Source organism: Cryptomeria japonica, chromosome 5 (genome assembly GCF_030272615.1).
Source record: "Cryptomeria japonica chromosome 5, Sugi_1.0, whole genome shotgun sequence".
NCBI lineage: Eukaryota > Viridiplantae > Streptophyta > Pinopsida > Cupressales > Cupressaceae > Cryptomeria > Cryptomeria japonica.
In genome coordinates, this window is record NC_081409.1 from 864943401 (window position 1) to 864958268 (window position 14868).

General features: G+C 32.8%; 1 protein-coding gene across 1 annotated transcript; it reads left to right on the forward strand.

Annotated features, from left to right (window-relative positions):
• The first annotated feature begins 9644 nt into the window (after nucleotides 1–9644).
• LOC131036368 (probable disease resistance protein At1g61300) lies at nucleotides 9645–12584 on the forward strand. Its single transcript, XM_059221151.1, has one exon. The coding sequence runs from the start codon at nucleotides 9645–9647 to the stop codon at nucleotides 12582–12584; it is 2940 nt and encodes a 979-aa protein (XP_059077134.1).
• The last annotated feature ends 2284 nt before the right edge of the window (nucleotides 12585–14868 follow it).

Consider the following 14868-nt stretch of genomic DNA (forward strand, 5'->3'; position numbering starts at 1 on the left):
ATTAAATTTATTTTCTTTTAAAAATATATAATATAGTTTATACTTATTATTATATGTAATATTTTCATATTATAAATTATTATATATTATATTATATTATATACCATTTCTTATATATTTATGTCTTCCCCTTATATCTCTTCCACTTTATATACATGTTTCTTCATCTCCTTCTAATTCCCTATCAAAAACATAATAACACATTGCAAATGGATCCTTATTACACTCTATCACTCTATATCACCATGTACATCTATCTTTCCTTCTCCCTCTTCATCTATATCTTGCTATATCTTTTTCTTTATATCTCCCTCTCTATCTTCCCACCTCCCTATCTTTACCTCTCCCTCTACCTCTCTATATCTTTGTCTATTTGTCTCCCTTTTTGTCTCGCTCTGTCTTCCTCCTACTCCTATCTCTAGACATGTGTCTATCTATTCATTTATGTCTCTCCATCTTTGTCCCTCTCTGTCCTCTTACTATTCTCAAACCTCAATATCTATATTGTATTGTCTCTTTATCTCTATCTCTCCATACTTCTCCCAACTCTCCCTTTATCTCAATCTTGTTATCTCATCTTCTCTCTCCACCCTTATATCTCTCCCTCACTCTATTTCTATCTATATATCACTTCTTATCTCTATATTTACCTTTCTCTCTCCCTAGATCTCTACCTCTACATATTTATCTCTTTCATTTCTATCTATCCCCATCTCATCTCTTTATCTCTCTCCCTCTCTCCTCTCATTCTCTCCATATCCCTTTCCTCCATTTCCATCTTTATCTATACCTTTTTTTATCTCTATCTTCTTACCCTCTCTCTCCCACTTTTCCCCACTTCACCTCTCCCTCTCTCCCTATTATGAACATATCATTAGCTTAATTATCTTCTTGATTCATAGGTTTTATTTCACTCCTGATTAGATCTTTATAAGTGGATTCTTAGTTGATTTGAAGATATCATTTCTTCATTAAGACCTTTGTTGCACAAACAACATCACTTGCTAAATGGCCTACCAATTGACCTCATTTAATACACAATATTATGCAACTAATAGATACCTCTTCGGTGTATCTTAGACATTTTTCAACACAAACATAGAGCAAATGTCAAGTTTTGGCAAAACGCGGGGACTCTAGCTGCATCACAGCTCTTGTTTTCTTTAATTAATTGTATATGTGAAGTAACTTTTATTTTTATACATACTACTTATATAATATTAGTCTAGTTTATTTGGTAAAAAGAAAGTTTTGATCAATAAAAAAATATAATTATTTATGAGTTTCTTGGCGAGAATAAGATGTAAAAAATTTACTAATTGTCTAGATACAAAATTAAGTGATATTTAAATAGAATGCATTTTGTAAACGCATTTTTGCCTCCCTGGAATCTTCTAATCCTTGGAAACGCATTTTTGCCTCTAGAATGGACTTTTCCCAAGGAGGTATTCAAATTGTCAATGCTGAAGAATGAGTGGCCATCAAAATTGAGGACGAGACATTAAATCATTCCCTAGAAAATATTTAAAACAACTTAAAATTGGATATTCATTGGTTGACGATGAGTTGCAGCTCGCTTGACACTTAAATACAATGTGACTATCTCAGCCTTCGCCAAATTTTTGTTGAGTTTTTATTTTTCCCTCTCTAAAGATTGCCTCAAAATATGAACTATCGAACCTTAGTCTTTTAGGAAATACAGTTTAGTCCTTTGTAAATGGAGGTTGGACTATAATATTGCTTATGGTTTTCTAAAGCTACTCAAATATTTGTTTATTTACTAGATGTCCCTCCTGAATTTTGGGATGACAAAATTATTTCAAGTATAGTGAATCTTTTGATCAGTTCTTCAGCTTGGGTAATGTCATAGCGGCCAATACTAAATTCATTTACATCTTCTTATGTGTTATTGTGGAGCCTTATTAAATTTGACTCATTTCTATTAATTTGGAATCTAAACTAGGGGTGTGGACTCAAACTATTGAATTTGAAAACTTTGTTTGTGCTTTCAAGTTGTGTTCCTCCCTAGTACATCCTCAACTTCTTTCCCTTGTAATTTCTAGAAACTAAAACCTCCCTCTTCCCTTGGGAATGGAAAGCCCACTTCTTTTTGAATCCCCTCCTTTATGGAGATTAAATCTTCCTCAGAGTTGATTCATACTTGTCCATCTACCCCTATTTTGTAGATTTTCCCTTCCTCTTCTTTATATTTGTCTTGGTTTCCCCTATGGATCAACCCCTCTCCACTCTTCCCCCACCCTCTTCCTATTGTTCCCCTTCTCCCTCTCCCTTCTTTGATAGACCCATTTTTCTCAGCCCTGGATCCTACTTCCCCCCCTCACCCTCTAACCTTCCCCTCATCTCTATGGTTGTTTCTCTTGCCTCCTCCTCCTCAGTTCACCAATCCCCAAGCTTTTCTTTACTTTTGGTTTTACATATATCCTATCTTCTTCCACCTTCAAATCCAAAATTGTGTCTTGTTCATTGGAGCTAATCTTTCATAAATGAATAAATTTTGTTGTGGTCTTCAAACTTAGTACAAGGTCTACTAGGGAGACTAGATAGTGGACAACTACCACAGATATTTCCAATGAGAGTCAAAGTTCTCTGGAGAAGTTGAGCTCTAGAAGATCTAAAAATGGATTATCATATCATGGAATATTAGAGGAATATACAAACCTCATATACAATATTATCAAGAACTTAATCAAAAAGCATAAGCCTATTATTTTGCTTATTCAAGAAACTAAACTGTGGGTTGAGGCCTTATAAGTTCATTTGGCCCTTCTCTCAATATTTTCTTGGGGATGTAGATAGTGCCTCTAGTGGGCTTATTTATATATAAAAAGTAAAATGATATCAATGAGAATTCTCTTAGTGGACAAGAACTATCTAAAGTTTATCTTTTAGAATTGTGTGGACCACATAAATTGGTTATTGTCAAATATGTACATTCCTCAAATAATGTAGATCTATGATGCATCTTTTGGGATGGTCTTCTTGTCTTAATAAGATCCTTTGCGAGTTCCAAAAAGCTCATACCGAGTGATTTTAATTCCCCTTTAAACCCTTTAAATAAGTGTAGTGGTAGCATTGAGTTTACTAATAGTATGGTTGATCTCAGAGCTTTCATTTCTATGAGAGATTTAATTGATTTTGATCTAGTTGGAGCTCAATTTTCATGGTCTAACAACCACACTACTATCAACAATATTCAAGTGAGACTAGATAAGCTCCTCTCTTCATCCTTCTAGGATCTTGTAAATTTATGTTAGTTGTCATCCTCGGTTAGATTTATATCCAATCACAACCCTCTACTTTTAAAATCAATAACTGTCCAAAATAAGGCCTTCTACGCATTCAGGTTCAAGATAATGCGGACCCAATATTTGTAATGGTTTTAGTTCTCCTACCTATGGTTCCATTAACCTTCCTATTGAAGTTGCTAAAAAGTGCTTAGATGTTATAAAAGACAAATTTAAAAGTTCTAAAATAACAACACAATCAAATTAACTTTTAAATAATTATTATTTGTTAATTTAATACCATCAAAAAATGACCTTGTATTTTATTTTACATATTTATAAAAATAAATAGATTTTAAAATAAAGTATAATAGATAGAAATCAAATTAATTAGAATATTTATAAATCCAATTTCCTTTAGATTAGGAATATTTTTGTTCTGCTAGTGTTTTGCATGTTGCTTTCTTTGGTATCTCAAGTGCATTTGTTTATCATCATACCACATTTATTGCGAGATTTGTGTAGTTTATTATGGACTTAGATGGCCTCAACTTAGCAGTTGATGTTGGTGTCGAGGCTTTGGTCTATGGTGATCATGGCACCTCCAAACAAGTGACCTCAAAAAATTGTACCCAACTGCTTACTCTATTGCTTGATTATTTATTTTTGAAGTTAAAAAATGTAGAAATAAATTGAATAGACCCTAGCACAGTCAATTAGCAGACAACTATAACTTAGCTTGGCTTTGGTTGAAATAACCTAAAGCCTTATATGAGTATAATGTGAACTTCCAATGCCTACAATCTTGAAAATGAATTAGATAGAAAATGATAGAGAACAACAAAAACATAATTGTTTGCTATACACAACAACTTGAAAAAACAAATTCCACAACAGTGGACCCATTCTTATTTTATGTCATCCATTTTTATTTTTTGGTTGTGCTCATTTTAAGTCTCCACTGCCAGTACAAGTTTGTGAATTCCCAACCTCCACATCCTTAATGATTATGTTGGTTTCTCCATAACTACCACGAAAAGAAATTTAAACATATATCCTACAAACATCACAATTTTAAGGAAATGATCACCAAAATCTTGAACTTGAGCAGCTGGAAAGCATTTCAAAATTACCTTAGAAATTAAATGGAATGAAATTCAATTAGGGTTCTCACTTGTACACTAAAGAAGCTTGTACATTAAGATTAATTTAGAAAGATTTGCATAAAAGAGGACCAGAACATGCACCAAAAAAATGAACCAAAAATCGCTTAAAAAATAACCATTCCATTTACTGAAATCTTAGGTATATTTTGTATGCTACATAGCCTACACTATGTATTCATTTAGTGTTCAAACCCTATCTTTAGAAGCTGCAAATCCAGAGTTAAAATGTGTATAAGTGCATATAATATCTAATAGGAATACATTCATACTGTTTGAATTTCACCCCATCTATCTACTATTCCAAACTTTGATTGAAATATATTTTGTAATGAGACATCTCCAGCTAAAGCAACCGTGACAACACTGTAAACTTTTACCTGTAGTATTTTATGGTCTTAAGAAACTTGGCTAACATGCTCCTCCAAATGTGGATTCCATGCCAGTGTTTCAGAAATTCTAAAGAAATTACCACGTTTAAAGCTTTTTCGAATTTTTTGTGAGTTTTTTCTTGTTTTTCTCCACCTAAATTTATTATATTTTAATTTCTTTTTTTTTTTTTTTGGCCTTCGTAGGACTTTAAAATTATAAAAAACTTCCTAAAGTATTTCTGATAAATTTATCTTTTGAATTATAATAATATTTATTATATGTAATAATTTTATTTATTTTTCTTTACATTTAAAAAAAAAATTAATTTGCTATCATTTAATTTTTAAAATAAATTATCCAAATTTTTACATAGTCTATACCAAAATTTAAAAATCTAATATCATATTTAAAAAATGAAAAAATAGAAAAATAATATCATTAGCTTTTAAAAAGAAACAAATATCAATTAACTTAAAAAAAAAATCCAAGGTAACCAAAATCAATTGATATCAAATTTAATATTAAAAATTACACATCAACAATAAATTATACTCATGCAACGTGATTTTAATTTTTTTTTTTTACTAAAATGAAAAATGAAAGGTGTAATTAAAATGGATTTACTTTATATAAGATAAAATAAATAATAACAATTAAAAACTATTTAAAAATTTAATCTACACCATCATTTAATTATGTCCTTTTCTTTTAATTGTTTTCCCTAATATGGTATAACTAATTTATCATAATTAATTTATATTGAATATAATTTAAATTAAGAAAATTTTATTAACAATTTTAATATATAATTATAAAGCTACTAATGTTTCATAACTTGAATAAGAAAATAGATTGTTTTTAAAGTCAGAGTGTTGATTTATTAAATCTATAGTTTATAAGTGAAAATGTTGAATTAGGTGAGAGTTTTTTTAAAAAATATTTATCAAATTTGAGGTTGTTTACTTTCACATCCAATACTTATTTAGTTTCAATCACACCTTGGTGTGCAATAGGTAGGCTAATATTTTTTCTATAGGCTTTAAATTATGTAAATTAATATTAATCAATATAAATATTGTAAATTATATAGAGTTGTCTATATTATTTAAATATGATCAATACATAATTAATTATATATTTTGAACTCTAATTTTTTCTTTAAATTTCTTATATTTGTTTATTAATTTATATCTTATTACAATTAACATAATATAACTTGTTTGGTAAATACAAATTTAGCAAATTTTAAAATAGTTTAATAAGTATACTCTATATTTTATGTGTAGTGATGTGATTTTTACATGTCCTTTCTTTATATTTCAATTTCAATTTTTTTTTTTGTTAAACTAATTGTCAATTTGAATCTTTAATTTTTTCCCATTAATTGAATGTGCAATTATGTTTTGACATTTCATAATACTTCAATTAAAAAAAGACATTGTTACACCTACCAATACTTTTTCCAAGATTTAGTACTTATAATTTCTCCTACTTCACTCCTATCAGGAAATGGCTAAGCGTCAAATAGTCACGAAATCGCTCAACTCTTCAGTGGAGATGCACCAAAAAGAATTCAAATCCCCTTAATCCTAGTAGATGTCACGACTATGGAAGTTGAAACACGTTCTTCTGTTAATCAATTAGAATGTATTGGAACCGATGTCCAAAATATTGCTTCAATTGTGTCAAATCTTTGCCATTATATTGTACAAATATTCAAAATTACATGCCAAACAACACCTCTTGTGGAAGAATTGGACATTGAAAAAATTCAAGAGACGGTGTCACCATTCCAACCCACTTGCATCGAATTAGAGGGGCTTTGTGATTTCCTTAAGGAGTTGTTTCGTTATGAACTCTACTCAATTAAGGGTGCCTCCAAAATCATCCATTCTTATGAGATGTACCTTAAGAATATGTGATTAGTTATTTCAACTACTTACAATGTAGAAAGCCTAAACTTGTCTTTTAACTACTTACAATGTAAATAGCCTACACTTATAGACAAACTTCTATTTTGCTAGTATCGAACCTACCTATATCTATCAATGTAAATTTTTGACACAATATATAAAGACTCTTTTTTTAGAAGAGATGTTAATTTAATGAATTTCTTCTTACATTCAATGGTTTGCATGCTTATAAAAGTAGTCCATGTTCAACATTCTTCCTTTCATTACGTTATTATGTATTCTAATTTCCTAGATTATTATTTCCTTAGACATATATTTTTAATGTGATTCTTTGAGTTTCAACCACTCTTAAATTTTACAAATTACATAATTTATAAATGTTTATTATTGTAAGTTTGTTTCCTTCTACCAATTCATATTGGTTCATTTTAGAAAGTGTTTCTCAACCACTCTAAAATATCGCAAACTATGTACTTTATAAATGTCAGTTTTACAAAGTTTGTTTCATGTACTGATTCATATAGGTGTATTTATAATTATAGACAATCCCAAGTTCAAATTGTATTTAAAGTTTACATTAACTATTGTTTTCCACTTACATCTACAAAAAAATAGAAGCTATTAATTTTTTTTGCTTAAACAAAAGAAATACATAAACATATGCAATATACTTAAAAGGAGACATAGTAATATTTTACTTTTAAAGAGAATTTATTCTTGCAAGATGTTCGACAAATTCACGTATGTCCATATTTTTCCAATATTGGTTTTTTCACTCTTGTTTGTTCACATATACACCTCCTTACTAAATTATATATCTCATTTTATTGCATGTCTATCCTACCTTCCATCAAGTAGCTCTGATGACCCATTGGAATCTTCTTCTACAAAACATTTCATGCCAAACATGGACCCTTTCCAAACACATACCATTAAAACATTAGCAATTTTTACATGTTCTCATGCTTCTATATATAACGTATGTCAAACTTTTATGAAATTTAAAAATCTTACATAATTGATAAAACAAATTCTTATATTTCAATCACAATTAATATAGAACATATTTTGAATTCCATAGTGTTTGTAATTATCTATAAAACATTTTACAGAATTCTATTTGACAAATTTGTGGTGTTTGTAACATTGTGTGAGGTGTTCAAAAGAATGGTATAAATGAGGAAGATGTGGAAGATAAGAAAATATTTTAGGACCTACTCTTTATATGTTAATTATGAATTTGCTCGAGACATTCCAAACAAATTTCAAATGTGAACCTTATGTTCAATTCCATGATGTTTACAATTATATTGTACATTGTCTACATATTTTTTTGAAAACACTATTAGTCATTGATTATATTTCCATGCTTATATACTACAATTTCTAATATTTCAATTTTAACTTCTTATAAAGAAATGAACTATAGTATGTCAATTTATGAAATTGACTTTTCAACTATTCTTCTATCTCCCCTCTTTAATGTTTTGTCCACTATTGTATTCAGCATACCCATTACACACCAAGGTGCAATTGCTAGTTTATATAATGTGTAGCTTATAGGAAGGTTGATTAAGTGATATAAGCTAGAAATGAGATTGGGTGAATAATAATAAATACTGACATTATTTAATGAATAAGGAGATGAAAGTAGGATAATTAATGAAATAAATAGGAATTTATTCAATCCATTATAGTGGAAATGATCAAGTAATTAGGTAATTGCATTTGATCTATAAATTTTAGATGTCTACATCTAATATATTAAATTATTAAACACATATAATGACCATTCCAAGTTTTGGTATTCCATACAGAAGCTCAAATAACTCAATACTCTAAAACATACATTCTCAAATATATAAAATGCATTATTACCATTATACTTATTAAAATTTTGAACCATACATGAACCAAATAAAAAAATTATCAGATTTGGTTGCAGAATCAATTTATTAACTATGGTGGAAAATAAAATTTCCATGTTACCAATATTACGTAAAAGCCTTTCGATGCCATGAAAAGGTGTTACTTGCCATGTTCCAATAGTTATCATGTAGGTTTCATTGATAAATTTTCCCTATGAAAAGTGAAAAATTTCCTCATGCAATAATGTAGGTTTCATTGGTAACTTTATTTTCTTTTCTGTGGACTTTTTCTATTCAAACATATCGCCTCATTAGGTGCAAGCAAAGAAAACTACTACCCACGAAAGTTCTTTTGGAATCTTTTTGCAAGACATTTCCTCAAACATGGCTTTCAGATATTGTCTCGTCAAACAAAGAGTCACCTAAGTCATTTTTGTGAATAAAAATCAAAAGTGAAGGAAAAAAACAATGGCCGTCTCTTACAAACAATTTTGAAGAAGTCCAAATTGCTTTGATGAAATAAGAAATAAAGTATCTATTAAATAGATAAAGAAAATAAATTTAACATTATAGCTCACAATCATATTCACCAAGCTTAATATTCAATAAATAAAAAGAGTCAAACTTAATAAAGAACTTGATATCCCTCAAATTGGATGGTTCAAAATTGTCACTTAGTTTACTTTTGACTTTAACCAATAAAACACTTTAAAAAATGGAAAATGGCGGATGAAAAGTTGGAACCAAAACTATTGAAAAACCGTGTGAAACCAATCTCGCTTGTCAAAGATTTTAATGTGCATTTAATTTATGATGATGACTAAATGCTGACGGATGATACGCCTGGTTAAATTTAGTTGTAAGCTCTTTGTACCAAATCTTTCTACTCTTTGCTATCTAAATAAGATTCTTGTGTAATGAGGTGTCTGTGAAACTATGGATCAATAGCATTTCAAAGGAATTAGGAGATGAATTTGCTCTCTGGCAAAGAACTTTAGCCGATGCTTGGCTGTGTATTCCTTGCTTTCGCTGAGTAAGAAAATTTCATGAGAATTTTAATATTTTTTCTAAGCTGACCCAAAAATGGCTGATCCTGGATTCATCTCTGGAATGATTGGTTTCGCCATTCAATTGGCTGCAAGTCGGGTTACTCGAGACATCAACGTTGCCATCAGATGCAGGAAAGAGTTGGACACCCTCAAAGTCCTGCTGCTCAAAATTCAATCAATGAACATGGAAATGCAACAATATAGAAAAGCCTTAAACTCTGGCAGATTGACTACATCCCCTCACCACACGTTGCCCTCCACGGTCAACAGCTGGTTGGAGGAATTGAATGCTCTTCTGGAGGAAGCATCTGATTTGGCCCAGCACTGCACTGTACCCTCATATTCTCATCTCTTTTCTCGCTATAGAACAAGCAAAAAGATCAGGCGACTCATTGAGAATGTGGAAAAGCATGTAGCCTCCACGCCTTCCATTGCCTCTTTGCACCAAATGCAGCAGCAGGTGACAAATCAACAAGTGCTTGAGCAAATTAAAGAGAAGGTGGATTCTCTTAATCTGCGTACCTCAGCATTTGCCTGTACATCTGGAGATCCCATTCCATCCACTTCTTCAGCCAGTCCTAACAAGAAGTATGTTGAGGAGGCACTTATTGTCGGACAAGATTCTGCATCAAACAGACTTGTGGAGCTGATTCATTCACAGCAGCACAAAAACGTTTCTCGTTTCGGCCTTGCTGGGAAAGGCGGGGCCGGTAAGACTCTACTACTTAAACGAGTCTTCAACAGTGACCAGGTACAGAGTCTCTTTTGCACTGACTTGATGCTTTGGCTTACTATTTCACAAAATCCATCTTTCAGTACCCTTAGAAATGATCTTGTGAAACAAATAGCTCTTAAAGTAAATGAAATATTGGACAGTAGAGATGAAGACCGTGTGAAAACTTGGCTAAATGAAACCATGAGAAAACACAAGTTTGCCCTGTTTTTAGACGATGTTTGGGAAACAAGTGCAACATCCTTGTTAGAGGAGTTGTGTGTTCCTCACTCTCCACTCCACAACTCCAACATCATCATTGCCACTTCCAGAAGTAATAGTGTGCTCTCACAGTTGGGTGTTCCACGTCCATCAATCAACCAAATGCAAGACTTGAGTGAGGATGACAGCTGGAGATTGTTTTCTTCCCATGCTTTTTTACACAGCGAGGGAGTTTTGCCTATGAGCATCGACCAAGAAATAGCGAGGCGTGTATGCAACGAGTGCGGGGGTCTTCCCTTGGCCCTTAAAGTAGTCAGGCAGGCAATGGCGGGAATCACACAGTCAAATGAATGGGAATTGGCAGTCAAGAGATTGCAGAATGATGTTACAAACTCGCTATATGGAAAGTTGAGACTAAGTTACGTTGCTTTGGCCGATCTGGCTGGCTATGGCATTTCCTTGCAGTTGTGCTTTCTCTGCCTCGCTGCTTACCCTGAAGACAGTATCATATCTTCTACATATGCTACTGCCTACTGGATTGGAGAAGGGTTGGTAGCTGGTCCGGATCCTTTCAAAATTGGAGAGATGTACATCAACTTGTTAGCTGACCGATGCCTTATTGAACCGGTGAAGAAGAATTATGAGGGAAGAGTGCTCTGTTTCAGGATGCATGATGTTTTGCACGATTTGGCACAGCAATTCGCTGCGAAGGAAGAAAAGTGCTTCTTTCAGGCAGGCAGAGGTTTACGACAGTTTCCAGTGGACGTCTCTTCAGGATACATCAGAATTTCATTAATAGACAACAGTTTGAGTAGTGTTCCAAGGACATTCAGAGCTTCGCATATCCGCTCCTTGCTACTGGCTGGTAATACTTCTTTGGCGGATATTTCAAAAGAGGTAATTGGAAATATGACCTCTCTCAGAGTCCTGGATTTGTCAAGGACTGCCCTCCTGTCGTTGCCAAAAAACATAGGAATTTTGAAACATTTAGTTTGCCTCAAGTTACCCTATGTGCCAATCAAGAGACTGCCCAACTCTGTCGCTGCTCTAAGAAGCCTTCAAATATTAGATCTTCAAGGATCTGATATTGCACAACTCCCAGCTGGCATTTCTAAGTTGACTTCCCTAAAACTTTTAGACGTTGCTTTCTGTGAGCATCTGCAGTGCATGCCTTATGGAATTGCAGACCTCACGTCTTTGGAGTACCTGAATGCAAGTAATTCTCCAAATATAGGGTGGAATAAGTGCAGAAGAAATCGGCTTTCAATTAGTCACCTGGGTAACCTGAACCAACTCAGAAGGTTGGGGTTTCAAAACAATGGTGAAATAATTGGAGAAGGAATTCTTGGAACCATGAAACAGATGGAGTATCTATATTTTCACCTCACAGATATGGAAAGCCTGCCCCATGACATGACTGCCATGGCAAAACTGAGAGAACTCTGTCTAATATGTCCTCATTTACTAAAGATAGAGAATTCAATTTGTGAATTTCGACATCTAAGCTTCATTAAGTTGATTCAATGTGACATGCTGAAACAACTACCTGCCTTGCACAAACTTCCGAGTCTAAAGCACCTAGACATAGTCAATTGCCCTAACATAGAGAAGTTCCCAGAAGTATTTGGCAAGGGTGGAGCATTTCCTAAGCTTGAAGTATTTTCAGTGGTGGACATGATGAAGTTAGAGCAGCTGCCAGTGGTGGAAGGAGGAGCACTGCCTTCACTTAAAACATTAACAATAATGAAGTGTGAGGCATTGCAGAGGTTACCAGAGTGTTACTGGAATTTGAAGAGTGTAGAAAAGATAAGAGTGTATGGTTGTTCAAAGGTTCAACATGTTATGGCAGAGGAAGAAAACTTTATTAAGACAAAGACGAAAGTTCAAACAATAAGAGTATCTACCACAGAAATTCAAGCATTAGAAGTACGTTACTTTGATATGTGTCATCGGGGTGAACATTTTTACTATGGCAAATTTTGGTGTAATGAGGTGTTCCGCTTTTTGGAATTTGCTATGAATATGACCACAAAATTTTAGTATTATCTTGAAATTAATTCTTGCCTAAGAATAATATATGTTATTTGTTTATTTTATATTGTAAGTTTGTACCTTTCACTATTTTGCTCTTTGTATATAACAATAGTTGTGTTTTTTTGGGTATGTGAAGAAATTTCTATTTTTATATTTATTATTTATATATAATATTTTTATCAAAGTGGGGAAGGGCTCCAGTCTAAAAAAGTTTATTATTTACATATAATATTGGTTTTTTAATATTATTTAAATTTTTTTATAAAAATAAAATTTTGATCAATAAAAAAGTATGATTACTTATTAATATTTTTGGTGGAGATAAGATGCAAAATTGTTATTCATAGTTTGCACATAAATTATGTGATGTTTAAATAGATAGCATCGATTTTTCAGACATAAATGATGTGATGTTAGGACAACTACTATACTATAGAGCTCAACATTTTCTGTAGATTATACCATACAATGTGATCTAATAAGCATTATTCAAATTTTAGTTGTTAACACCCAACTGTGCGATCACATTCCTACTTCTGGAAGTGGCGATGATGATGTTTGAGTTGTGGTGTGGAGAGGGAGGCACACACAACTCCTCTAACAACGAGCTTGCACTTGTTTCCCAAACATCATCTAATAATAGGGTAAACTTCCATTTTCCCATGGTTTCATTCAACCAAATTTTCAATCTATCTTCCTCCCTATTGTCTAATCCTTCATTTACTATAATAGCGATTTGTTTAAAATGATCATTTCTAAGAGCATTGAAAGATGGATTTGTGAGACAGTAAGCCAAAGCAACAAGTCATTGCAAAAGAGACACTGTACCTGGTTGCTGTAGAAGACTCTTTTGAGTAGTAGAGTCTTACCGGCCCCACCCTTCCCAACTATGCCGAAAAAGGACAGATTTTTTGCCGTTGCGAATGAATCATCTCTTCAAGTCCTTTTGCTGCAGAATCTTGTCCGACAATGAGTGCCTCCTCAATGTATTTCATGTTGGAAGTGGCTGAAGAAGTGGATGGAAAGAGATCTCCAGATGTGCCGGCATGTGCTGAAGTACGCAGTTTAAGAGAATTCACCCTCTCTTTAATCTGCTCAAGCACTTGCCGATTGGCCACATCCTGCTGCGATTGGTGCAGAAAAGCAACGGAAGGTGTTGAGGCTATATGCTTTTCTATATTTGCAGTGAGTTGCCTGATTTTTGTGCTCATTCTGTGACGAGAAAAGAGATGTGAGAATGAGGGTACAGTGCAGTGCTGGGCCAAATCAGATGCTTCCTCCAGAAGAGCATTCAATTCATTCAACCAGCTGTTGACCGTGGAGGGCAAAGGATGCTGAGGGGATGTACTAACTTTCCCAGAGTTCAAAGCCTTTCGATATTCCTGCAATTCCACATTCATTGTTTGAACTCTTGGAAGCAGATCTTTGAGGGCATCCAACTCTTTCCTACATCGGACTGCAACATTGATGTGATGAATAATCTGATCTCCAGCCAACTGAATGGCGTAACCAATAAATCCAGAGATGAAGCCAGGATCGGGCATTTTCGAGCATCTGAAGTAAGAATTGAAATTCTAATGAAATGATTTTCTCACAGAAAACAGCGGAAATATCACTACTACATAGAGAGGGGTTTTAAGACAATATTTGAGACAATTTTTGAGTGAATTGTCTTAACTAGAGACAAAATAAAACTTATGTATCGTCTTAAATATTGTCTCTAAACAACTGTCTTAAATTATTGTCTTAAAAAATTGTCTTTATAAAGACAATAAAAAACGCCAGTATTATTGTCTCTTGAGAGACAGTTGTATTTTTGTCTTTAATCTCACCTATTGTCTTTCTTAAGACGATTAAAATATTCTTATTAGAGAGTACCACTTTTGTCTCTTTAGAGATTATATAAAACAATAAATTTTAAAAATAGCTCACTATTCAGATAAATCAATATTATTAAATATAAAATACAATATCATTGATTAATTCATGTTAGGGCACGATGGAATTGAACCACCATCCTCTTGCTTGTAAAGCAGGTGCTCTTCCATTTGAGCTAGCACCCTTTAAAGAAAAATTTTGGGTATCAAAACACGCTTTGGTTTAGTAGTGAACCACCATCCTCCTGCTTGTAAAGGAGATGCTCTTGCATTTGAACTAGCACCCTTTAAAGAATAATTTTATCATTCAGAATTTTGGGTCTCAAAACACCCTTTGGTTTAGTAGTGAGTTTTAAGTCTAAATAATGCTTGAGAACATGTGACCATTTTGCAATCCATTTTGTGTTTTTGTA

What these genes read in the sequence shown, in the direction of transcription:
- LOC131036368 (XM_059221151.1), top strand. Translation starts at nt 9,645, where the DNA reads ATGGCTGATCCTGGATTCATCTCTGGAATGATTGGTTTCGCCATTCAA.